Below are 26,786 nucleotides of genomic sequence, written 5' to 3'. Positions count from 1 at the left end.
TTGTGTTCCTAGAAACCCTCATGCAATATAAACAACAGGCCCTATGGGAAAAATAGGGTTAGGTGCCGACCACCCAAAATTGAACACACATTTGTAACCAAAACATTACCAAACACAATAAATAATTGTAATAAAATATTGCTGCTGCTTTTGATTCTATCGTAAGCAAACTTTTTTTGTTTGATTTTCTATCCAAACAGATGACATCCGTTCCATCTCTTCCAATTCTTTGTGTCTTAATCTAATGGATTTTAATTACACTTTGAGTTGTTCTTGCTATGAAAGTTGTTTTTATTTTCTCTGCATTCTTTGTAATTCTTGGCGTTGCCTCATTTAGGTCTGTAGCATGTGCAATATCACATGGTCTTTCATTTTGCTCAAAGCGTTTCAGAATTTCATATTTTTTCTCTATCGACAGAGGCTGACTGGCCTCTGTCGATAAGCCTTACCGGGGAAACCCCGGAAGCCGGTGTAATTTTGGCCATAAACCATAGTATGAGGCCACTATACATTTTCCCGGGTAAGAATTTTTGATCCAGTCCGCCTCTGTTTATCGATATTGCTTTTGTTTTTCTCTGTGAATCTGCAGTGTCTTCACCAGGACTCTTCCTTTTCACACCTTTTAAGTATTTTACTAATTTTTAGGGAATAAAGCACAATTACAAAACAAGGAGGCACACTTGATACACATAAACAAAGCTGTGCACGTGTGGCAACTGAATGAACAACACCGTAAAGGCAGAGATACACTATTAACACCTCACATTTTACTAAAGCACATTTCTAGGGGTTACTACCATAAAACAATAAAAACAATTTCTAGTTGCGTTTCTGCGAGTGGAATCTGTTATAAACTGGTAGTAAACTCGATCTAATTGCATTTTCGATTATACCGATAGCTGGAATTGTGTTGGTTACATTATTATGGTGAAATGTGTTTCCCCTTCACTGATATAAAAAACAAATACATTTTCAGAATCTTCTCTTCATTCCTATCGTGTTGCATTCAGTTGGGGCGATTCCACGTTCGACTGCCATTTCTTGTAATCACAAAGGCAAATTGTGCATAAGCGAATTCGGTTCGTGTTATATAAGATATCGTTCCTCTATTTATAAATCGTGTATGATCGAGTTCGTGTAGTGTAAACACGTGTTGTACGAGGACTGACTGTATTTGGTAAGTATCCAGGTGACCTTTGAATTTATTCAAACTGTCAGCCTCAACTACCTGCAAAGACAACTTTTTTCCGCTATCAATGACTTGCTGGCTAAAAGAAAATCTGTCTTCTCCAGCAATTTGTCTAGTTTATCCTTGAATTTATTCATGCTATCCACTTCTGCATCAGATGGAAGTTTGTCTCAGCAGTCAACCATTTCTTGGCTAAAGGCAAACTTCCACATGTGTATTCTGCAACCATCCTTCCTCAATCAATGCCCTATTAGATATCATGTCTGTTTCATGTCAGACATCATGTCATATCATGTGCATGGAAATGGCTGTTGATATTTGATTATTAAGTCTGGAGCATATGTATTGGTTTCAATTTCATCATAACCTTTGTAGTAATTTTAATCCCAAATGTATTATATTCCAGTTATGGAATATGTGAATATAAGCCAAATGGTTTCTTTGCTTTCAAATCGGGCTCGATGTATTGCGGTACTGAAAACAAATCTGTTTCAGAATTATTTGGAATTACGCATCAACATTTTTAATTCATCAAAACTATACAAAATACGATGGTAAATTAGACATCAGTGTACTGACATTTCATTGTGGTAAAATATAATAAAACCCACCACCCATATAAACCTTAAAGTAATAATTAATCTAAAATTAAACAACACTGTAAACATAGGTTACTTTCCAAGGCAATATCCATTGATCAGGGTTAGTCGTGCCAATAATGACCAGAAGTTTTAGTTTGTTTTAGTGGTTAATTTTTTTTATTAACCACTAAAACTATTAGTTTTTTTCACTAGTTTTGGCTTTTTTCAGCAAAAATATACCTCATTCATTTAACTTTCATTTCATTTAAATTGGTGGATTAATTAGTATTTCTATTTTCAAAAAATTCAAAATTAATTATTTAAATTTGATCGTTATCTAATTTGTTTCTGCTGTAAACTTGCCAGAGGGTAGCATAGTTGCCTACTAGTATGCTGAATAATTCAAGCACATTCATTTTCATTTGGTCCTACTGAAGTGAAGGTTAGAATGAGGTCATGGACTTTAATTCACATTTTATAGTTATAAGGTTGCAAATACATAGCAATTTGTTCCCTTAATCCTGTTACTCTAAATGTAATGGTAAACGTGAAAAATATTCTGGCATAATTTCGGTGTGCCATTATTATGCACACTTAGTAAAACTGGATAAAGTTAACAGGAACATAGATGCATAAATCATTATTTTTTTTTTATGAAAACCCCAAATGGGAGGGGTATTAGAACCTGTAGTACTTAGTACCATGCATGGGTTAGCATTAGTAGAGGCATATGATGCAAGAAAGCGAGCTTATGCAGCATCAGCCAAAAAAAAAAAAAAACATGCTCCCATTTCACCCCTCTGTTCGTTCCAAGTACCTGTCCAGCTCAGCCTTAAATTTATTTAGGCTATCAACTTCCACAACAAAGGATGGAAGTCTGTTCCACCAACCAACCACCCGCTGGCTAAAGGCAGACTTCCGCACATCTATCCTACATCTATCTTTCCTCAATTTGAATTTATATCCTGTCAAATGATTATTCTGACCAAGAGGAAGAATTCCATCAGCATTAAGCATTCTCAAAACATTCAAGGCTTTATACAACTCAGTCAGATCACCTCGCCGGTGCCTAGTCTCCAGACACTGTAATTTGCAAAACTTAAGCCTTTCTTCATAAGAGCAACCCTTTGTTCCATTCACTAATCTTGTTGCCCTTCTCTGTACTCATTCCAACAGCTCTACATCCTTCTTAAAATGGGGCCTCCAGACCTGTATACAGTACTCAAGGTGTGGCCTGACCATTGCCTTATATAAGGGGATAATCACCACCTTATCCCTGCTAGAAAAATTCCTATATATCATTGACAAGACACTATGAGCTACTCTGGCGACTGTCTGCACTGCTCAGAAAACTTATCTGCCTGCACAATTACCCCAGGTCCTTTTTGTTCTCTACCACTGTCAGTGTAGTACCACAGAGTTGAAACATCACTCTGGGGTTGCAGCTTCCCATATGTAGTACTTTACATTTGTTAATGTTAAACTTCATTTGCCACCTCCCAGCCCATCAACTTTTCTAGATCCTGTTGCAGCAGCTTTACTGTCATTAGGGTCCTTAACAACTCTACCAACCTTCATATTATCATGGCGCCTCCGTATCCGGGTGGGAAGGAGCAGCAGTGCGTAGCACACGTGTCTTGATTAGACTGGGGTTCGAGCCCGTCACCACCAAATATGGAGGATTTGCGGAAAGGTCAGGGAATGACCACCACATATCCCGGAGCATATGGACTTAGTTGCTAATGCTCCTAAAAAAAACCTTCGTATCATTTGCAAACTTGGACATTAAGCTTGATGTACCATCATATCATCAATATCATTTATAAATACAGAAAACAACAATGGACCCAATACTGAAACCTGGGGGACACTCCACTAAGAACATTGCTCCACGATGAGCAGTGTCCATTGATTACCACTCTGTCTTCTCCCACTCAACCATCCCTTTATTCATAGCAGCAATTTGCCTCCAATGCCACACTGTTCCAATTTGTGCAGCAGTCTTTCATGTGTAACAGTATCAAAAGCCTTTCTAAGATCCAAATATATGATATCAAAGTTATTCCCTGCATCCAGTTCCTTTGTGACCACATCATAGTATCCAATCAAATTGGTCAGGCAAGACTTTCCCTTAGCAAAACCATGCTGTGTCCGAGCTATAACTGAAGTCTTGTCTAGATGATTCTGCAGTGCTTCTTTAACCAGTGCCTCCATTAGTTTTCCTGGAACAGAAGTTAAAAGCACTGCAGGATCAACTAGGTAAGATTTCAGTAATAGCTTCGACACAGCAAGATTTTGTTAAGAGGAAAACCAATTTGATTGGTTATTGTGATGTGGTCACAAAGGAACTGGATGCAGGGGATAATTTTGATATCATATATTTAGATCTTAGAAAGGCTTTTGATACTGTTGCACATGGAAGCCTGCTGCACAGATTGGAGCACTATGGCATTGGAGGCAAATTGCTGCTATGGACAAAGGGATGGTTGAGTGGTAGAAGACAGAATGGTAATCAATGGACACTGCTCTTTTAGCATTAGCATTAGTAGAGGCATTTGATGCAAGAAAGCAAGCTTATGCAGCATCAGCCAAAAAAAAAAAAAAAAACCACTTCCACTTCACACCTCTGTTTGTTCAAAATACCTGTCCAGCTGAGCCTTAAACTTATTTAGGCTATCAACCTCCACTACAAGGGATGGAAGTCTGTTCCACCAACCAACCACCCACTGGCTAAAGGCAAATTTCCGCACGTCTATCCTACATCTGTCCTTCCTCAATTTGAATTTATGCCCTCTCAGGTGATTATTCTGAGCTAGAGGAAGAATCCCATCAGCATTGAGCATGCTCAAACCATTCAAGGCTTTATACACCTCTATCAGATCACCTCGCTGGTGCCTAGTCTCCAGACACTGTAATTTGCAAAACTTAAGCCTTTCTTCGTAAGAGCACCCGTTTGTTCCATTCACTAATCTTGTTGCCCTTCTCTGTACTCGTTCCAGCAGCTCTACATCCTTCTTGAAATGAGGCCTCCAGACCTGTATACAGTACTCTAGGTGTGGCCTGACCATTGCCTTATACAAGGGAATAATCACCTCCTTATCCCTGCTGGAAAAATTCCTGTATATCATTGACAATACTCCATGAGCTACTCTTGCAGCCCGTCTGCACTGCTCAGAGAACTTCATATCTGCCTGCACAACCACCCCCAAGTCCCTTTCATTCTCTACCACTGTCAGTGTAGTACCACAGAGTTGATACGTTGCTCTGGGGTTGCTGTTTCCCATGTGTAGTACTTTACATTTTTCAATGTTAAACTTCATTTTCCACCTCTCAGCCCATCTGCTCAACCTTTCCAGATCCTGTTGCACCAGCATAGCGTCAGTAGTGTCCTTGACAACCCTGCCAACCTTTGTATCGTCTGCAAACTTGGACATTAAGCTTAATATACCATCATCAATATCATTTATAAATACAGAAAACAATAATGGACCCAACACTGAGCCCTGAGGGACTCCACTAATAACATTAGTCTACGATGAGCAGTGTCCATTGATTACCACTCTGTCTTCTCCCCCTCAACCACCCCTTTATCCATAGCAGCAATTTGCCTCCAATGCCACACTGCTCCAATTTGTGTAGCAGTCTTCCATGTGCAACAGTATCAAAAGCCTTTCTAAGATCCAAGTATATAATATCAAAGCTATTCCCTGCATCCAGTTCTTTTGTGACTGCATCATAATATCCAATCAAATTGGTCAGGCAAGACTTCCCCTTAACAAAACCATGCTGTGTCCGAGCTATAACTGATGTCTTGTCTAAATGATCCTGCAGTGCTTCTTTAACCAGTGCCTCCATTAACTTTCCTGGAACAGAAGTTAAGCTCACAGGTCTATAATTACTTGTGTCAGCCTTTGATCCTCCTTTGTGAATTGGGGTCACATTTGCACATTTCCAGTCTATGGGTAGCTCCCCTGAGTCCAAGGAAGCTCTCATAATTATGGCTAAGGGTTTGCTTACTTCCTTTGCTGCCTCCTTTAATATAACTGGATAGATCCCATCCACCCCGGGTGCCTTACTTGTGTTTATCTTCAACAGTTTCTCCTCCACTTTACTCCCAGTTATTTCAAGATTCTGTAGCTTACTGCTAGAGTTGAATACACCTCTGGCATTCCCCTCGCTGAATAACTCCTCATGTGTGAATGTCGATGCAAAATATTCATTTAGTTTGTTAGCTACCTGAGCAGTGTCATCAACAGTTGACCCATCAATATCAAGTGGACCAATCTGATTCGTCCCCTTCCTTCTAGAGTTTACATAAGTAAAGAACTCTTTGCTGTTTTTCTTTGCATCCCTTGCCAAGGATTTCTCGTAATCTGCCTTCGCCTGCCTAACCTCCTTTGTAACTTTGTTGCATATCAACTTGTATCTATCATAGGCTTCTGTGTCATGTGTTAATTTGTAAGTATTCCATGCATTTTTCTTCTCTGCCATATGCCTCATTAGTTCATCTGACATCCATTTTGGCCTAAACCTTGAACAATATTTCTTAGTTGGTATGTAAAGCCTAGTAGCTTACAAGATTAATTCTTTGAATGCTTCCCATTTTGAATTTGCTGTTGGTAACATCATCAGTTGGTCCCACTGTATAGAATTTAAATACTGTCTCACTCCATCGTAGTCGCCTTTACGGAAGCAATAACCCTTCCCTTTACCCCTAATGGTAGTTGCCTCTTTGAGTAAATCCCACTTCAGCACACTGTGATCACTGCCACCTAGTGGTTCATTTATCTGCAGATTCTTAATGCATGAAGAATCACTGCTGATAATCAAATCAAGAGTATTACTGCCTCTAGTTGCCTCCCGAACATGCTGATGTAGAAAACAATCATCCAATAAATCCACAAAAGCCCTGCTAGTGTGTGAGTGACCAGCCCCCAAATTCCAGTCAATATCTGGGAAATTAAAATCTCCCATTATAAGACTCTCTGATTTACTGGCCCACTCTATTTCTCTGTACAGTTCCTTATTATACTCATCAGAGTCATTAGGCCAAAGCACACTCCTACTCTCAATTTTGATCTCCCAATGCTTATGTCACACCAAACTGACTCAACACTGCACTGTCCAGCGATGTCGACTGGCTTCACTTCCTTGGTTTTTATGTGTTTCTTAACTAATAGCATAACCCCTCCCCCCTTCCTATCCTGTCTATCCTTTCTGTAGACGTTGTACTCCCCAAATTCCAGTTCTGCATCCCTTATATCTGTGTGACATCACGTCTCTGATATCCCAACAATATCTGCCTTTGATGTTTTGAGCAATACCTCAAATTCATCAAATTTATTTACTAAACTCCTAGCATTGGTGTACACGCAAGTATACCTGCACCTGTTTCTATTCTTAGCTACCCTAACACAACCCATGTGTTTACTTTTACCGCAATGGCTCCTAGCAATCTCTGAAATATCATGCATCTTGTTTTTCAGGCTTCTACTCATTCTAATAGAAGCAGTGCAAGAATCTCTTTCACCTCTGCCAGTGGCTACTGTCAATCTATTGGTCTTTGTCTCCCCCCAAGCTAGCAGTTTTCCGACCCACCTAACACTGCCTCGATAGCATCAGCAAATATTCTTGCACCCTTTCTATTTAAGTGTATCCCATCCCTGTAGAAGCAATCTCTCCTGTTAACAAGTACAGTCCAGGCTGAAAAAAATTCTACCCCTTGAGCCCTGCACAATCTTTCCAGGGCCGAATTGATCGACAAGGCTCTCAACATATACTCCCTCCTATCGTGTCTGGACAGAATTGCAGACACTTTCAAATTCAACCCTAATTCTCGGCTTTTGTGGACTAATGTTTATTATTGGAGTACCTCAGGGTTCAGTGTTGGGTCCATTGTTGTTTTCTGTATTTATTAATGATATTGATGATGGTATATCATGCTTAATATCCAAGTCTGCAGATGATACAAAGGTTTGCAGGGTTCTTAATGACACTGACAGTACACTGCTGCAACAGGATCTAGAAAAGTTGAGCAGATGGGCTGAGAGGTAGCAACTGAAGTTTAACATTGACAAATTTAAAGTACTGCCTATGGGAATCAGTAACACAGAATAATGTATCAACTGTGTGTTGATACGTTATACACAGTCTACAAAAAAGTTGTAGACTGATGAATTGGAGAATCTCTCTTTGGTTCTTTTCTGAGTTTAGTTATGATATTGGTTCGCTTCCTCTCCTTCAAACCGTGTACTCCAGATTTATTGCATATGAATGGCATACTAGATCACCACATTGCTACTTTTTCGTAGATGTCATTACCTCTACGCATACTTGTCTATGCAAAATCCCACTAAAATAGTTGTGCGGTCTATTTGATTATTAGTCTATGCCAGTACCGTGGACCTCCCGCTTTACGATGAGCATAAGTGTGGGACCTTGTCATGTTTACAAATTGAATTTGAATTCTATTTTAATTAAGTCTATTAAACAAAGCTTAAAGAATAGGAATGAAGAGAAGATTCTGAAAAAAAAATTTTTTTATATGATTTCAGTGAAGGGGAAACAATTTCACCATAATAAGGTAAAAACCCACAGAATTTGTTATCGGTATTATTGCAAATGCAATAAGATAGTTTACTACCCTTTTATTACCTCTTACCCTTATTACATTTATTACTACCCGTTTACTACCTCTAGAAATGGGTCCTTTAGAAAAATATCACAAATGTATTCAAAATACATTCTTATAACAAAACATAGCAATAAACGGTGAAAGTGTAGTGCATTTTAATGATTTGAGCTGCTGATTCTACTAACCAGTGATCACTGGCACCTTATTTCGCTCTACAATGGCTTATGATTGTCTCTGACTGGACCACGTGGTCCTTTGTCTCAGCCAGTATCAGCATTTGTAAGTGTGTTGCACGTGTGTTTTGTTTTCGTATCTTTTAGTTCAAAGCTTTTTTTTTTTTTTTTGTGCTTACTTTCCATAAATTTACTGTATTGAATTCTTGAATGTACAACATTGTGTAATGTGGCCCCTAACGAGCACAGTAAGAAGAAAATTTCAATTAAAATTAAACAAGAAATAGTGAAAAAACATGATGATGGTGCTAAAATTAGTTCATTGGTACGTGAATATGGTTTTTCACAGTCGACTATATAAGCCATAGTGAAACAAAAAGAAAACCTTTAAAAAGTTAGTGATGAATCTAACAGTCCAAAATGGCAGGGAACTGATTGTAGAAATGGAAAGGCTTTAGTTGCTGTGGATAAAAGAAAAACCAAAAAAATGAAGGGTGATACAGTTCCTGTACAATACATTTGCAACGTGCAAAGCAGATTTTTGAGGACTTAAAGACTAAAACACTTTCAGCTAGTGATACCCAATATGGGGACTTCAAAGCCAGCAAAGGTTGGTTCGACAGTTTTAGAAAAAGGTCTGATATTAAAAGTGTCAATGGCATGGATATGCTTGCAGTGCTAATCAGGAAGCAGCTGAAAACTTTAAGGTGGAGTTTCAAGAGCTCCTTGAGAAGGAGGGTTACCTTCCTCAACAGGTCTTTAATACAGACGAAACAGGTCTCTTTTGGAAAAGAATGCCTAGGCCACCATACTTCACAAAAAAAGAGGCCTCATTGCCTGATAATAAGCCAAAGAAGAATGGGCCTACTCTGCTATTGGGGTCCAATGCCTGTGGTGATTTTAAACTTAAGCCAATGTTGGCTTATCGTGCAAACTCCCAGAGTGTTTAAACAGCAAAAGGTCATCAAAAGCAGGTTGGGTGTCTTCTGGCAGTGTAACAAGAAGGCCTGGGTGACAACATGCCTCTTCAATGAATGGGTATTTGAAGTGTTTTGTATTTCAGTCAAAAGTTACTTAGAAAAAAAACAAACTTCCTTTAAAGGCACTCTTAATTTTGGATAATGCTCCAGGTCATGATCCACAACTTTACCCACCCGGCTAGCCGGGTGGGTAAAGTGCCTGCCTAGCAACCCAAAGGTCGTGGGTTTGAATCCCACCTCGGGCTTGGATCAGAGTAGAAAATGCAAAAACCTTGGGAGGTACAATATGGCCACAGAAGCCGATGCACCAACAACTAACCAAAAAAAAAAAAATCCAACTTGCTCGATCTCTGGAGGAGCAATTTAACTTTGTTACTCTCAAATTTCTCCCCCTACCCAGTACCACCTCTGCTTCAGCCGATGGATCAACAAGTGATTGCCAACTTTTAAAAAAAATTTACACAAAGATGTTTGATAAGTGCTTTGGAGAGACTTCAGGAGACAGAGCTATCACCTTAAAGGAATTCTGGAAGACTAGGTTTAACATGAATGGGTTGAGCATGCTGAATTCTGATGGGATCCTTCCACTAAATTCAAATTAAGAAAAGACAGATGTAGAATAGATTGTGCAGAAATTTGCCTTTAGCCAGCGGGTGGTTAATTGCTGGAACAGACTTCCATCTGTCGTGGAAGTTGATAGGTTGAATAAATTTAAGGAGGAACTGGACAGGCATTTGGAGGGAATGGTGTGATTTTTTTTTTTTTTTTGGCTGATGCTGCATGAGCTCATACACTTGGTTTCTTGCATCACATACTACTACTACATCTTAGACTGTGTACAAATGATTGTCAGTTCTTGGAATGAAGTTTCAGCACAGTGCCTCAGTGCACCCTGGAAGAACTTATGGCCTTCAGTCATCCATGATTTTGAAGGATTTAAAGCTGAAGGTGTTCTAGAGCAGGAAATTATCACTCTTGGTTGATGTGGAGGAGTTAATTTCGGATCACGGGAGGGAGTTGACAACAGAGGAGCTCCAGGAATTGGAGCAGATGGGCAAGCATGACAGTGGAGATGAGGAACATGAGGAGGATGACCGTGTAGCAACAACTCAATTAAAAAAAATAAGGACGTTTACTGTGTGACATATTGTGAAGAGGACGATAAGAAAAGAAAATTTGAAGATCAGGTGTTAAGTTTTTTCAAGAACCTTCAGAGAGAGTGCCAAAAGCAAACCACTTTGGACAGTTTTTATAACATAAGTAGCAAGAGGCAGCGATCGGAAAGAACACCAGATCCTGAAGGTTGTCCTGATATCTTGATGGTAAAAGATTCTCTTCCAGCTCCATCACCACGCCATCGACACAGCTTTTCCAATGTAAATTAAATCAAAATTACGATTTTTTTTTTTTTTTAATGTTTATAATTATCAATTATTTTAAACAACATTTGTGGGGGGGAAGGAATTAAGTAAAAATGTGTGGCACTATCAGCATTTTTTATCTTTTTTTATTATTATTTTTTATTTGTATCATGCACTACTGTTTATTCCTGTGTATAAGACACACCACAATTTTAGGATGAGTTTTTTAAATAAAAGTTATGTGGTATACACTGGAAAATACAGTATTCAGTATTCTATATAAAACTAATACAATTTTTTATTATAAAAATTGCTTTTTACAGAGTTAAACAGCTTAGTATATAGCAAAAATTTCAACTTCCGAGGACTTGGAGCGAATTATCAAAAAACAGTGTGTTATTTTGGGTTCACATTACGATATTCTCATGATATGATGGTGTCTCTGGAACAAATTAATATCGTAAAGCAGGGGTCCACTGTATGTTAATAACTGAAAAAAAATGTTAAAAATTATAATGATACAAAAGAGTGTACGCTACAAATTTGCAAAATTAATATTTTTTATTTTTCATAATTATTAATTATGATTTTTCACGGAGCACTAGTGTTCCGCGGAACACAGTTTGGGAAACACTGTAATATACTATAACAATGCAGAGGTGGACTGGATCAAAAATCCTTACCGGGGAAACTTTTAGCAGCCTCATACTAGTGTTTATGGACCAAATCACACCGGCCACCAGGGTTTCCCTGGAAAGTGTTATGGCCAGTCCACTTCTGTAACAATGGGGGAAAGTTTAGAATGGATAAAGGTTCTATGTATATTAAGTAGTAACCTACAAAATCTCTAGCTAAATTCAAAATAAATTAAGGTGCATGACTAGGCCTATAAAGCTACTTATAGAAAATAAATTAATGTGACAAATCAATAAAACAGCAAAAATTTATTAAAAACTTATTTGTTTGCTGGAGCTGAAAAATCTTTTCCTGATCTTTAATCTCTTCCCAATTCGTTATAACTGAGACCACATATATTTGTGAAACGAAAGAGGAAGTGTTCAGGAGGTTTAGATCTTTTCGCAGATAAGTTTATTCTTTTAGTTTCACAATTGATTGTGTGTGTTCAGAAGTAAGAAATGGTGGCAAGGACATGCTGTATGAAGTAATGAGATTAATTTTTTGGATATGGCATATGCACGGTAAGAATACACCCAGCTCCTTTACATAATGTGGCTTCGACAGTGCTCCCTGCATACACTCTACTCAGACTCCCTCCAATCACTATCTGGCAGAGTAGAGGCAGTGAGATTATACACTAGCTGATCCAGAAGCATCCTAGAGAGTTACCAATAGGTTTGGTCTGGTGGATTATCTGGCAGCCAGCCAGATCACCAGAACCCCCACAACACTTATTGCCTGTTAGTCCCCTATACAGATTACTGGGAGCTAATACATGCTAAATTACTCTCCCAATGGCAACAATCTTTATCTGATAGAGCTTGTTTGTGACTTGCATGAGCAAGTCGCAAACAAGCTCTATCAGATAAAGCCTGTAATCCGATGGCAGTGTAGTCTGCACAGGAACTGCAGAGAGGAAGTTGTTCCTAGCTTGCCTCCACATAGGACACGGTCATCTTACATATGCATTTCTGCTGTGGCAGATGACTCTCCTATGTGTGAGAACTGTGGCACCATGTTAAGTATTTGTCGCATTTTAACAGTGTCCACGTTTTAGACACGAACATGATTTATATTTTACCACCTTTAGTTATTGGCTGAGTCTTATAAACTCAGTCAGATTTTATCCAACAATGACCATGTGTCTTTAGCTATTTAAAATTGGTAAACTTTTTTACTTGTATTTAAAATTTACCTTTTATTGTTATTTCTTTGTTGTTTTGTTGTTATTTCTATGTTTTATATCTTTTATACCTATGTTATCTTGACATGGTGACCTGACTAATTTGGTCACTGAATGCTTAATTTTTTATATATGACTTGTTTTGGTGCATTATAGTTGCTAATGTGCCAATGAAATCCAAACCAAACTTATTGGCCAGCCTGTGAACACCATTTTAAAACCGTACCTTCGAAATGCAAGGAAGATTGGATCTCGCCATGATGTCCATCATTACCTGAAAAAATATCAATCATGCTGTATGATGTGGAGGAGATTGTCGGGGTGGGGGGTGCCAGAGCTTTGCTCTGGTAACTAAGCATGGTACCACCACTTCAAAACTCCAGTAAGCAATGTGGTGATATTGCACTAGTTGATAGTCATCTACTACCTAGTATTGTCTGGCAACACAGAGGAGTGGCATTCCTCCGTGTGGTGTGAGTGGCAAACTTTAATCCCTGCTTACGTTGGTTTGCACCCGTGTAGTCACCTCCAGTGTGCTGGGTGCCGTATTTCAGGATTTGAAGGTACAAACCGGACTTTGCCGATATTAAGACTCGAATGTTACCAGAATATTAGTTCTATCAGCATTTTAGACTCCCAAGTAGCAGGCAGAGCTTGGCATACCCAAGAGAATGTCTGTGATAGCATCAAGGACCATTTCGATTGAATATTAATCCATTTAAATCCTCCAATAATGCAATGGAAGAATGTTTGTGTAGAATGAATAAACATTGTAAATTTTGCTTTCCTCTTTTCTCCTTCTTTCGTTCCTGTCTTTGCTAATTTTTTTTTTTTATTATTTGTTGGCAGCACAAAGCAAATGTGCACATTGTCCATTTATCATTACTACACAAAGATGATATAAATTTTATCCATTAGTACTCTGAAAGATTAATATTATCAAGATAGATTAAAAGTATCTAGGCTATCAAAATTTGATCAGTAATGCAATTAAGTACCATTAAACTAAACACAAATATATATTTACATAAAAAACTACAAGCAGCGATGAACTGAAGCTTGCACGTGTGAGCTTTTAATTTTTTCAGAATTTGTGTCCCAGTTGCTAACCTCATGTTTTTATAAAGTTAATATTTTTATGCATTGCTTTTTATTTTAGCATATTTATCTACATATATTGTTTAGTGTTTAAATAATCATGTAAATATAAAGAAAAGTGAATTGCTCAACATGCACAATGTTGCATCATTTAGACCTGTTTGTTCCCTTTGCAAATTTCTGGGTTCCTGTTTATATGTTTGCATGTTTTGTATGTTTATATGTTGACGTTGTAGAACAGATATCATCTTTTAAGGGCACAAAAGGTGATATTGTTGTACACGTTTGAACTAATGGCATTAAGAGTAAGAGATCTGCAGATTTACTCGAGTACATGTCAATGGTGAAAAAAGTCATGAGTTAAGGGTTGAATGTGAAAGTGTCTGCAATTCTGCCCAGACTCGATAGGAGGGAGTATATGATGAGAGCCTTGTTGATCAATTTGGCTCTGGAGAGATTGTGCAAGGCTCAAGGGGTAGAATTTTTTTCAGCCTAGTCTGTACCTGTGGATGGGAGAGTCTACTTCTACAGGGATGGGGTACATTTAAATAGAAAGGATGAAAGAATATTTGCTGATGCTATCGAGGTAGTATTAGGTGGGTCGGAAAACTGCTAGTTTGGAGGGATACACAGACTAAAAGGCTAACAGTGCCGTAGGCAGAGGCAAAAGTGATTCTTGCACTGCTTTTGTAGGAATGAGACCCACAAACTCCAGTCAATATCTGGGAAATTAAAATCCCCCATTATAAGACACTGATTTACTGTCCCACTCTTATTTCTCTGTACAGTTGTTTGTTATACTCGTCAGAGTTATTAGGCCTATAACAGACTCCTACTCTCAATTTTGCTTTCCCAGTGCTTACACCAAACTGACTCAATGCTGCACTGTCCATTCAAGTTAGCGCGAAGCATCATTTAAGTTCATGGTAAACCACTGAATTAGGTGAAATGGCATCGATTTTGATATCCATGTATCTCATACTGTGGATGCCTTCACAACGAGTTGCTCTGATATTGCACTAACTCCAATAACTAACGCTTTGCCAATGGAGAAGACTAATGTTACTTATTCTCGGTGGCAATGGGGTGATCATATCTGCCGAGATTCCATTGGCGAAGTAGTAGTAGTAGTAGAGGAGGCATGTCATGCAAGAAAGCAAACTTATGTAACATCAGCCAAAAAAAAAAAAAAAAAGAAACATTTCACACATCCATTCCCTCTAAAAGTTTGTCCAGTTCTTCCTTGAATTTATTTAAGCTATCAACTTCCACAACGACAGATGGAAGTTTGTTCCAGCAATCAACCACCCGCTGGCTAAAGGCAAAATTCCACACATTTATTATACTGTACAACTGTCTTTCCTCAATTTGAATTTATACCCCCTCAGGTTTGTAATCGGAGCAAGAGGAAGAGTCCCAAAAGAATTGAGCCTGCTCAACCATTCAAGGCCTTATACACTTCAATCAGATCACCTCGCAGGTGCCAGGTCTCCAGATGCTCCAATTTGCATAACGTAATCCTTTCTTGCTAAGAGGATGACCCCTTCGTTCCCCTCAATCTTGTTTCCCTTCTCTTTACACTCTTAAAAATGAAGCCTCCAGACCTGTACGCAGTACTCAAGGCATGGCCTGACAAAGTCTTATACAATGGGATAACCTTTGTATAAGTCATTGCCTTATACAAAGGGATAATCACCTCCTTTTCCCTACTAGCAAAATTCTTGTATTGCCTATTCCGAGAATCCATTGTCGAGGTAGTTCAATCTCAGGGCAACTTGTTGTGAAGGCATTCACAATATAAGATATAACAGAAATGATGCCATTTCACCTACTTCGGTGATTTGCTATGAACTGAAATGATACTTGGCACTAATTTGTTTGATTAGTGAATTTTTTGTAGTCTGAGGCTTTCAGCGCTAAAACCTTTTTAGTATAAACATTTTGATATTATGGAAGTGACATATTGCAAGTGTTTTCATTGATATCCATAATCTGATATGCTGACTATGTTAAGTTCTGATGTTTGTGAACAGTTCTGAATTACTTAGTGGATTGTCTCTGTCTTATTGTAATTGTGATCTTTTAAGGTATGTTGAAACTCTAAAGGAGTTCATTCTTCCAACTTAGTAATCAGTTTAATGAACAGAATGTTAAGCAATTAGAAATCCTCAGTTTAAAAATGTTTCCCATAGAATTCTGAAATAATGCTTAAAAATGATCTTTGATGTATATGTATCTTTTCATTTTTATTTGTGTAGTTAATATTTCATACCCTTAAGTCATTTTCCCTTCTAAGAAGTCCTCTCCCCATGAGAAGTTCTGAACTTCCAGTCCCTTTGGTAAACTTCTTATCCAGGTTCTACTGTATTTAATTTTTTTAAAAAATACAGTATATTTTAACTGACACTTTTTATTAGCAGTGTAGTGCTCAAAGGTATCCATCCTATTTCTACATGAATTAAATACACTTGTCCAGTAATTAATATATTTCCACTCTTATTTATATTTCTTATACTCTGTGTATATCTATGTAAATGCATAAAAGCAATATTATACATTAGCAGTATTATACATTAATATTACAATATATACATCTTAGAAAAAAAAATTATATACATATAGTTATTTATTTATTTATTTTTTTAAGAGCCTATGACTAAAAGAAAACGCTCCACATCAGTAGGCAGCAGTAGTAGCAATAGTACTGTTGGAGAGACACAGACTGCAGAACAGTCAAATAAAAAATCGAAACATCGGCATTCAATAAAAGTAAGTTTATTAGATGAAAGTTAGATTCCTAGATAATTTTATGAAATATGTTTCTTTTCTTTTTGTAAAAGCTTTATTTTAGAAGTTTATTCTATTTAAAGCATAAAGGGTTTTTATGCTTTAAATCTGATATTGGTAATGGTCTCGTCTGTAATATTATTAGATAGGTGAGGTTTGCCTAGTCTCAACTTGAATGCTGTGACAGATTTTAAGAATGGCAAGAAGCAGGCTAAGGAAATATGGAAAAGTGTATATACAGTAAATCACCGCTATTCGCAGTATATGTATTAGCGGTCGGTGATTTAATATAAAATGAAATCTAAAAAAATGTGAATTGTAAAGCGCCGTGAACATTTTCCGCCATAAAAACACATGGGCGTGACTATAATTATCTTTCCCGGTCAAAACAGCGCTCAGTGGGTGGGGGGAGAGGGGTGACAAAATCGCGAGCGTGGATGTTTCTCGCTAATCCTTGTTCAGTATGTGTTATGCGCTTGTCATGGAAGGTTTCGTTGTTTGCTTTTAATTTATATGCTTATAAATTGAATAAAATAATAGAATTGAATAGATTGAATAAAATAATAGAATTGAATAAATTGAATAAAATAATAGAATTCAATAAATCGAATAAAATTTATAAATTGATATGCTTACAAAAGTGATAAATCTACAGTTTTGCAGTGTAAAACAGACTTTTTCGAGTGTGTTAATGGAAGAAAGTGACTTTACTGTGGACAAGTTCTTTCTAACCCGTACAAAAATATGGCTACGAATAACAAGGGAAATGTAAAAAGATCAAAGAAGGTGATGACATTAGCGAATAAAATTGAACTTCATATCTGCCTGCACAACCACCCCCAGGTCCCTTTCATTCTCTACCACTGTCAGTGTAGTACCACAGAGTTGATACGTTGCTCTGGGGTTGCTGTTTCCTATATGTAGTACTTTACATTTGTCAATGTTAAACTTCATTTGCCACCTCTCAGCCCATCTGCTCAACCTTTCCAGATCCTGTTGCAGCAGCATAGTGTGTCAGTAGTGTCCTTGACAACCCTACCAACCTTCATATCGTCTGCAGACTTGGACATTAAGCTTGATATACCATCATCAATATCATTTATAAATACAGAAAACAATAATGGACACAACACTGAACCCTGAGGGACTCCACTAATAACATTAGTCCACGATGAGCAGTGTCCATTGATTACCACTCTCTGTCTTCTCCCCCTCAACCACCCCTTTATTCCTAGCAGCAATTTGCCTCCAACGCCACACTGCTGCAATTTGTGCAGCAGTTTTCCATGTGCAACAGTATCAAAAGCCTTTCTAAGATCCAAGTATATAATATCAATGTTATTCCCTGCATCCAGTTCTTTTGTGACTGTATCATAGTATCCAATCAACTTGGTCAGGCAAGACTTCCCCTTAACAAAACCATGCTGTGTCCGAGCTATAACTGAAGTCCTGTCTAGATGATCCTGCAGTGCTTCTTTAACCAGTGCCTCCATTAATTTTCCTGGAACAGAAGTTAAACTCACAGGTCTATAATTATTTGTGTCAGCCATTGATCCTCCTTTGTGAATTAGGGTCACATTTGACATCTCCAGTCTGTGGGTACCTCCCCTGAGTCCAAGGAAGCTCTCATAATTATGGCTAAGGGTTTGCTTACTTCCTTTGCTGCCTCCTTTAATATAACTGGATAGATCCCATCCACCCCAGGTGCCTTTCTTCTGGTGTCTGCTGTAATTGGTAGGTATATTATTCTTGTTGAGAGTATCTATAAGTTTTTTTTAATTGCTTCCGTCATGTTATCTAGATTATTGCAGATATGTATTAACCTGTTTGTTTGATTTCTAATGGTGTTGCCATGGATATGCTTAGCTAGATTGCTCTCCCAGTTGATAAGCTTTATAGCTGGGAAGCTAAAATAGTCTCTCTTATCGTAGTGTTGGGTGTAGACGATGTCTTTAGTGATGGTGATTTTGCTCTCGAGATAGTAAGCTTGTAAGTTGCTATCCAGGTTAGTGCGTTCTATGGTTAAATCTGTGGGATAAGTTTCCTGGGCTATAATATCGAAATTGATGACCAGGACATCATCAATATATCTGTAGAATGTAATTTCTTCTTTGATGTTGTTTTCGAAATAATGCAAGTGAAGGTTGGCTATGGAGCAGGAACTGCTAGCCCTCATGGCTACCCCCCCCCCTAGTCTGTACATAAATACTGTCTCCCATAAGCAAGTAATTGTTTTTGACATTAAGATTAATAAGGTTGTCCAATACTGTTTATTACATTCCATAATATTTTGTCGTGGGATGTACTGGTACATTCCATAATAATTAAATTGTCGTGGGATGTACTGGTGAATAGGTTTTTAAAATCGTAAGTGTATAGACTTCTGATACTATTGTTTTTATTTTTGATGTACTCTAAATATTTTTTGTTATTGGAAATAATTTTAGTATTAGTGATTTGGTTGGCTCTACTATTTAGTTTGTCCTCCATTAAATTATTGGATGGTTTTAGGTAGCTGTTTTTGCCTGAGGTGATGAACCTTTTTCCAGTCGGGACTTTTTGGAATTTGGGGATCCAATATATGAATGGGTATCTTGTATTATCTATTTTTAATTTGAGTTTTTTGTGCATGGCTATAATTTTTTTGGTAATGCCGCTAGGTGTGGAGTTCATAAGCTTGTATGTATCACTGTGGTTCATCTCCTCTTTAAGCGTGTCTATGTAGAACTTTCAGCATATAATGCTGAAGTTGTTATTGGCCTTATCTGTATTTGTAATGACAAATTTATTTTGCAGTTCTTTCATTTTGTAGTTAATTCTTTTTAGGTTGTATTGCTTATCGCATTTTTGTAGTGGTATGATTTCTTTGAATCTAGCCAGAATATGTTCGGTGGAAGTGTTTATCCAACTTTGAAAGGCTTCTACTAGTGTGTTGAATTTGTATGCGGTTTTAAAGGCAAATTGTAGTAGATCCATGTAAATAGATTTACGTGTGTGTTTTAGGTTGGCTTGAGTGTTGGGTCCGAATTTGGTTCTCTTTTCCATAATCTCTCTTAGGATGTGATCCTCAGTAATGTTAAGGTCGCCAGTGATGATATGGTTGTAATATGGTTCTGTGTATTTTTTATACAGTCGATTCCAGTTAATTGGGACACATCGGGACTAGTGCATTTTGGCCCGATTAAGCGGCTGTCCCAATTATCCGAAGTTTTACATAAATATTTAAAAATACAATGTACCTCCCCCCCCCCCCTTTTACAATTGGTTCAGTGTACAATCAAATCACGTTACGATGGAGTCATCATAGTAAAGTACTGTTCACTATACGATGTGTAGTAAGCGGCGGTCATTGTGATTACGTTTGTGAATTGAATTTTAATTCTATTAAACAGCGATTCTAATTAGCGAAAATAGGAGGAATATTATCCACAGGCTATAAAAGCAAAGATATATTAAGCACAAATTTACCCTTTATTACCTTACCAATTAAAAAATTAAATAAGTGAAATTCGGAAGAATATACGTGATAATCGGAATAATTAATATGTACTGTAATATGTACATACCTAACTAACTAGTTGACATTTCTGTTCACTGACATTTGTGGGTGGGGGTTAAAATTTAAAACAGTAACAAGATAAGCAATCAATAACAAGGGACATGGCACACACAAATTCCAAGTAACATGATACGCGCAAGTCAGAACGGAGTAACGAGTTACAAAGCTTTAAAAAGGAATGAAGTGAAGATCTGAAAATTAATTTTTTTATATGATTGAAGATTACATGGAAGTGTAAACACATTTTACCATAATAACCCACAGAATTCCAGCTGTCGGTATTATTGCAAATTTAGTAAGATTGAGTTTACTATCCGTTTATGATAGATTGCACTAACAGAAAAGCCCAATAACAGGTGACTGCTAATTGTTTTTATTGTTTTATGGTTGTGACCTCCAGACAATCGTAGGGTGATCTCCAGTGCTGCGGTCTCCTGCCCCGATTAAACAGCATTTTGTCCCAATTAAGCGAAGTAAACTCTGGCTATTTTCTCGATTGGGTTCTGTTTTTTAAGATTTGCCCCAAATAAACGGCTGCCCCGATTAACCGGTGACCCAAATAACCGGAATCCACTGTATTTGTTTTCCTGGCAGTGGCAGGGTTGATCTGTGGTGTTCATATTAGCAATGGTATTTTTATAGTTACAAATGGCCATACCTATAGGTTTGTTGTATCTGTTTCTGATTTTTATGTTGATGTTTTTAATGGGAAGGTATGTCTTGGTTTTATTAATGATATCTCTTTAATGTTATAACATTAAATCTCTTTAATGTAATAACAATGTGGAATTAATTGGAAATTCATTTTAAGTGCATTGTATTACATGTTCATTGGCAAACACTTATAATAATTTACAGTTTTTTTATTTTTCTTTAGGCATGCTATAATTTAAACTTTTTTAATGATTTACAGATTTGTTGCAGTTTTAAATTATAATATCTTTATTCCACTGTGTTTCACAGGTTGATAACTATTGCTGGCTGTGTCACAAAAAGGATAGTGATAAGAGTTGTATATCCTGTCCAAGGACTTTCCATGAATTTTGTTTACGTTCCACAGAATTTGAGACTGGTATTTGTCCTGAATGTCAAGTTATTAAATTATCTGAGAACAAAGGCAATGGTTCAGTGGATGCTGTTACTGAACAGCTTAGTGTATTGTTGCCCTTTGCTGTAGAAAGAATGAAAACACATGCTGTAAGTATTCTCGAAAAAATTTGTGTTTTGAGTGAAATTTCAGAAATGTCATTTATCCTTGAAAAGTAAAAAATAGTGTAACGTTAAAATATTCACTAAAACAGAAGTTAACAGTTAATAAACAACTGCATGCTAATAAACAAGTATATGTAGTGTGCATTGATATATCAGAAACAATTGCTTCAGTATCACATAATAACTGAGTAAGGAAACTTCAGCATATGGGAATGAAAAGTAAAGGATTAAATTGGTTTGTTGACTTTCTTAATGAGAGATCTGTTTTAATTAAACACAATAAAATTTATTCTAACGCCTTTCCTGTAAAAAGAGGGTCCCTTAGGAATCTGTTGTAGGTTACCAACTATTTGGGATTTATTTATTTATGATATCAGAGTAGCCATACATAATGCCAAATCATCTTTTACTAACATATGCTTATGATAACAGAATATACAAGACTATAGTTGATCTTCATGATTGCCTAGAACTTGATATAACCATTAGCCATACATGAAATTAACCAGTAGGTTAGGAATAATGGTATGACAGTTAACCCAGAGAAATATTTTGTGGTCTCTTTTACAGATTACGATAAAAAAAAAAAATTATATATTAATAATAGAATATAATTACACAATTAGCATTAGCATTAGTAGAGGCATATGATGCAAGAAAGCAAGCTTATTCAGCATCAGCCAAAAAAAAAAAAAAAAAAAAACACACACCACTCCCATTTCACCCCTCCGTTCGTTCGAAATACCTGTCCAGTTGAGCTTTAAATTTGTTTAGGCTATCAACTTCAACAAGTGATGGAAGTCGGTTCCACCAACCAACCACCCGCTGGCCAAAGGCAAATTTCCGCACATCTATCCGACATCCGTCCTTCCTCAATTTGAATTTATGCCCTCTGAGCTGATTATTCTGAGCAAGATGAAGAATCCCATTGGCATTGAGCATGCTCAAACCATTCAAAGCCTTATACACCTCTATCAGATCACCTCGCCGGTGCCTAGTCTCCAGACTCTGTAATTTGCAAAACTTAAGCCTTTCTTCATAAGAGCAACCCTTTGTTCCATTCACTAATCTTGTTGCCCTTCTCTGTACCCGTTCCAGCAGCTCTACATCCTTCTTGAAATGAGGCCTCCAGACCTGTATACAGTACTCAAGATGTGGCCTAACCATTGCCTTATACAAGGGAATAATCACCTCCTTATCCCTGCTAGAAAAATTCCTGTATATCATTGACAAGACACCATGAGCTACTCTTGCAGCTCGTCTGCACTGCTCAGAGAACTTCATATCTGCCTGCACAATTACCCCCAGGTCCTTTTCATTCTCCACCACTGTCAGTGTAGTACCGCAGAGTGATACGTTGTTCTGGGGTTACTGTTTCCAATATGTAGTACTTTACATTTGTTAATGTTAAACTTCATTTGCCACCTCTCAGCCCATCTGTTCAACCTTTCCAGATCCTGCAGCAGCATAGCGTCAGTAGTGTCCTTAACAACCCTGCCAACCTTTGTATCATCTGCAAACTTGGACATTAAACTTGATATCCCATCATCAGTATCATTCATAAACACCGAAAACAACAACGGACCCAACACTGAACCCTGAGGAACTCCACTAATAACATTAGTCCACGTTGAGCAGTGACCATTGATTACCACTCTCTGTCTTCTGCCACTCAACCATCCCCTTATCCATAGCAGCAATTTGCCTCCAATGCCACACTGCTCCAATTTGTGCAGCAGTCTTCCATGTGCAACAGTATCAAAAGCCTTTCTAAGATCCAAATATATAATATCAAAGTTATTTCCTGCATCCAGTTCTTTTGTGACTACATCATAGTATCCAATCAAATTGGTCAGGCAAGACCTGCCCTTAACAAAACCATGCTGCATCTGATCTATAACTGAATTCTTGTCTAGATGATCCTGCAGTGCTTCTTTAACCAGTGCCTCCATTAATTTACCTGGAACAGAAGTTAAACTAACAGGTCTATAATTACTTGTGTCAGCCTTTGATCCTCCTTTGTGAATTGGGGTTACATTTGCACATCTCCAGTCTATGGGTACCTCCCCTGAGTCCAAAGAAGCTCTCATAATTATGGCTAGGGGTTTGCTTACTTCCTTTGCTGCCTCCTTTAATATAACTGGATAGATCCCATCCACCCCAGGTGCCTTTTTTATGTTTATCCTCAACAATCTCTCCTCCACTTTCCTCTCAGTTATTACAAAATCATCCAGCTTACTGCTAATGTTTACTTTACCTACATCATTCTCCTTCCTGAATAACTCCTCATGCGTGAATGTAGATGCAAAATACTCGTTTAGATTATTAGCCACCTGAGCAGGATCCTCAACTGTTAAACCATCAATATCCAGTGGACCAATCTGATTCATCCCTTTCCTTCTTGAGTTTAAATATGTAAAGAACTCTTTTCTGTTTTTCTTTGCATCCTTTGCCAAGGATTTTTCGTAGTCCGCCTTTGCCTGCCTAATCTCCTTTGTGACTTGGTTACAGACCAACTTATATCTATCATAGGCTTCCATGTCACCCATTAAGTTGTATGTATCCCATGCATTTTTCTTCTCTGCCACATGTCTCATTAGTTCATCTGACAACCATTTAGGCCTAAACCTTGAACAATATTTCTTAGTTGGTATGTAAAGCCTGGTAGCCTCCAATATTAGTTCCTTGAATGCTTCCCATTTTGAGTTTGCTGTTGGTAACGTCATCAGTTGGTCCCACTGTATAGAATTTAAATACTGTCTCAGTCCATCATAGTCGCCTTTACGAAAACAAAAACCCTTCCCTTTACTGCTGATGGTAGTTACCTCCTTGAGTAAATCCCACTTCAACACACTGTGATCACTGCCACCTAGTGGTTCATTAATTGCAGATTCTTAATGCATGAAGAATCACTACTGATAATCAGATCAAGAGTATTGCTCCCTCTTGTTGCCTCACGAACATGCTGATGTAGAAAACAATCATCCAATAAATCCACAAAAGCCTTGCAAGTGTGCGAGTGAATAACCCACAAATTCCAGTCAGTATCTGGGAAATTAAAATCCCCCATTATAAGACTCTCTGATTTACTGGCCCACTCTATTTCCCTGTACAATATCTTATTATACTCATCAGAGTCATTAGGCCTATAGCACACTCCTACTCTCAATTTTGATTTCCCTATGCTTATGTCACACCAAACTGACTCGACACTGCCCTGTCCATCAATGTCGACTGGCTTCACTTCCTTGGACTTTATGTGTTTCTTAATTAATAGCATAACCCCTTCTCCCCTCCTGCCCTGTCTATCCTTTCTATACACATTGTATTCCCCAAATTCCAGTTCCGCGTTACTTATATCTGTGTGACACCACGTCTCTGGTATCCCAACAATATCTGCCTTTGATGTTTTGAGCAATACCTCAAATTCATCAAATTTATTTACCAAACTCCTAGCATTGGTGTACACGCAGGTATACATGCACCTGTTTCTATTCTTAGCTACCCTAACACATCCCATATGTTTACTTGTACCGCAATGACTCCCAGCAGTCTCTGAAATATCCTGCATCTTGTTTTTCAGGCTTCTGCTCATTTCAACAGAAGCAGTGCAAGAATCACTTCCACCTCTGCCAGTGGCTACTGTTAATCTATTAGTCCTTGTATCCCCCCAACTAGCAGTTTTCCGACCCACCTAACACTGCCTCGACAGCATCAGTTGCAACACAATCTATTACTCGTAGGCGAGATGTGGATACGAGATGTAGTCCAGATGTGGATACCATAGACTAATAACTGCCAAAACTTCCAAAATATTAAGGCTTCATAAAAGAATAGTAAAAACTTTTAATGATTTCATATTTATAGTTAAAGTATATCAAATGATTGTATTGCCTGTATTAGTGTAGGCTTCTCAGACAGGTTCCTCATTGCTATGAGAAAGATTAAGGCCAATTGAATAAATACAGGAATCTTTTATTAATTCGTGGCATTCAAGAATAACTTACTGTATGAGGATAAATCATCAACTGTGCAAACATTTTAGTCTCTTAAATCTTGTGGCAAGAAATCTGCTGGATATTAGCATTAGCATAAGTAGAGGCATATGATGCAAGAAAGCAAGCTTATGCAGCATCAGCCAAAAAAACCCCTCACATTTCATCCCTCCCTTCGTTCCAAATGCCTATCCAGCTCAGCCTTAAATTTATTTAGGCTATTAGCTTCCACAACAAAAGATGGAAGCCTGTTCCACCAATTAACTACTCGCTGGCTAAAGACAAATTTATGCACATCTATCAGCATTAGTAGAGGCACATGATGCAAGAAAGCAAGCTTATGCAGCATCAGCCAAAAAAAAAAAAAAAAAAAAAAAACTTCCACTTCATCCCTCTGTTCGTACGAAATACCTGTCCAGCTGAGCCTTAAATTTATTTAGGCTATCAACTTCCACAACAAGGGATGGAAGTCTGTTCCACCAATCAACTACCCGCTGGCTAAAGGCAAATTTCTGCACATCTATCCTACATCTGTATTTCCTCAATTTGAATTTATGCCCTCTCAGGTGATTATTCTGAGCAAGAGACAGAATCCCATCAGCATTCAGCATGCTCAAACTATTCAAGGCCTTACACACCTCTATCAGATCACCTCGCCGGTGCCTAGTCTCCAGACACTGTAATTTGCAAAACTTAAGCCTTTCTTCGTAAGATAAACCCTTTGTTCCATTCACTAATCTTGTTGCCCTTCTCTGTACTCGTTCCAGCAGCTCTACATCCTTCTTGAAATGAGGCCTCCAGACCTGTATACAGTACCCAAGGTGTGGCCTGACCATTGCCTTATACAAGGGATAATCACCTCCCTATCCCTGCTAGAAAAATTTCTGTATATCATTGATAAGCAAACCCTTAGCCATAATTATGAGAGCTTCCTTGAACTCAGGGGAGGTACCCACAGACTGGAGATGTGCAAATGTGACCCCAATTCACAAGGGAGGATCAAAGGCTGACACAAGTAATTATAGACCTGTGAGCTTAACTTCTGTTCCAGGAAAATTAATGGAGGCACTGGTTAAAGAAGCACTGCAGGATCATTTAGACAAGACTTCAGTTATAGCTCGGACACAGCATGGTTTTGTTAAGGGAAAGTCTTGCCTGACCAATTTGATTGGATACTATGATGCAGTCACAAAGAAACTGGATGCAGGGAATAACTTTGATATTATATACTTGGATCTTAGAAAGGCTTTTGATACTGTTGCACATGGAAGACTGCTGCACAAATTGGAGCAATGTGACATTGGAGGCAAATTGCTGCTGTGGATAAAGGGGTGGTTGAGGGGGAGAAGACAGAGA

The 26,786-nt window shown here is 37.9% G+C and overlaps 1 protein-coding gene across 1 annotated transcript in view; it reads left to right on the top strand.

Annotated features, from left to right (window-relative positions):
* LOC150084467 (uncharacterized) overlaps positions 1 to 26,786 on the top strand; it is a 199,009-nt gene that overhangs the window by 84,189 nt on the left and 88,034 nt on the right. Inside the window, exons 4-5 of the mRNA XM_090376248.1 lie at positions 16,525 to 16,646; positions 21,187 to 21,420. Of these exons, the coding sequence (XP_090232374.1) occupies positions 16,525 to 16,646; positions 21,187 to 21,420 (356 nt within the window). The remainder of the gene's footprint in view (positions 1 to 16,524; positions 16,647 to 21,186; positions 21,421 to 26,786) is intronic.

Source organism: Mastigoproctus giganteus, chromosome 6, assembly GCF_048544385.1.
Source record: "Mastigoproctus giganteus isolate SK-2022 chromosome 6, ASM4854438v1, whole genome shotgun sequence".
In the NCBI taxonomy this organism is placed as follows: domain Eukaryota; kingdom Metazoa; phylum Arthropoda; class Arachnida; order Uropygi; family Thelyphonidae; genus Mastigoproctus; species Mastigoproctus giganteus.
The sequence above is the reverse complement of the archived record's forward strand: the minus strand, read 5'-3'. Positions and strand labels throughout refer to the sequence as shown.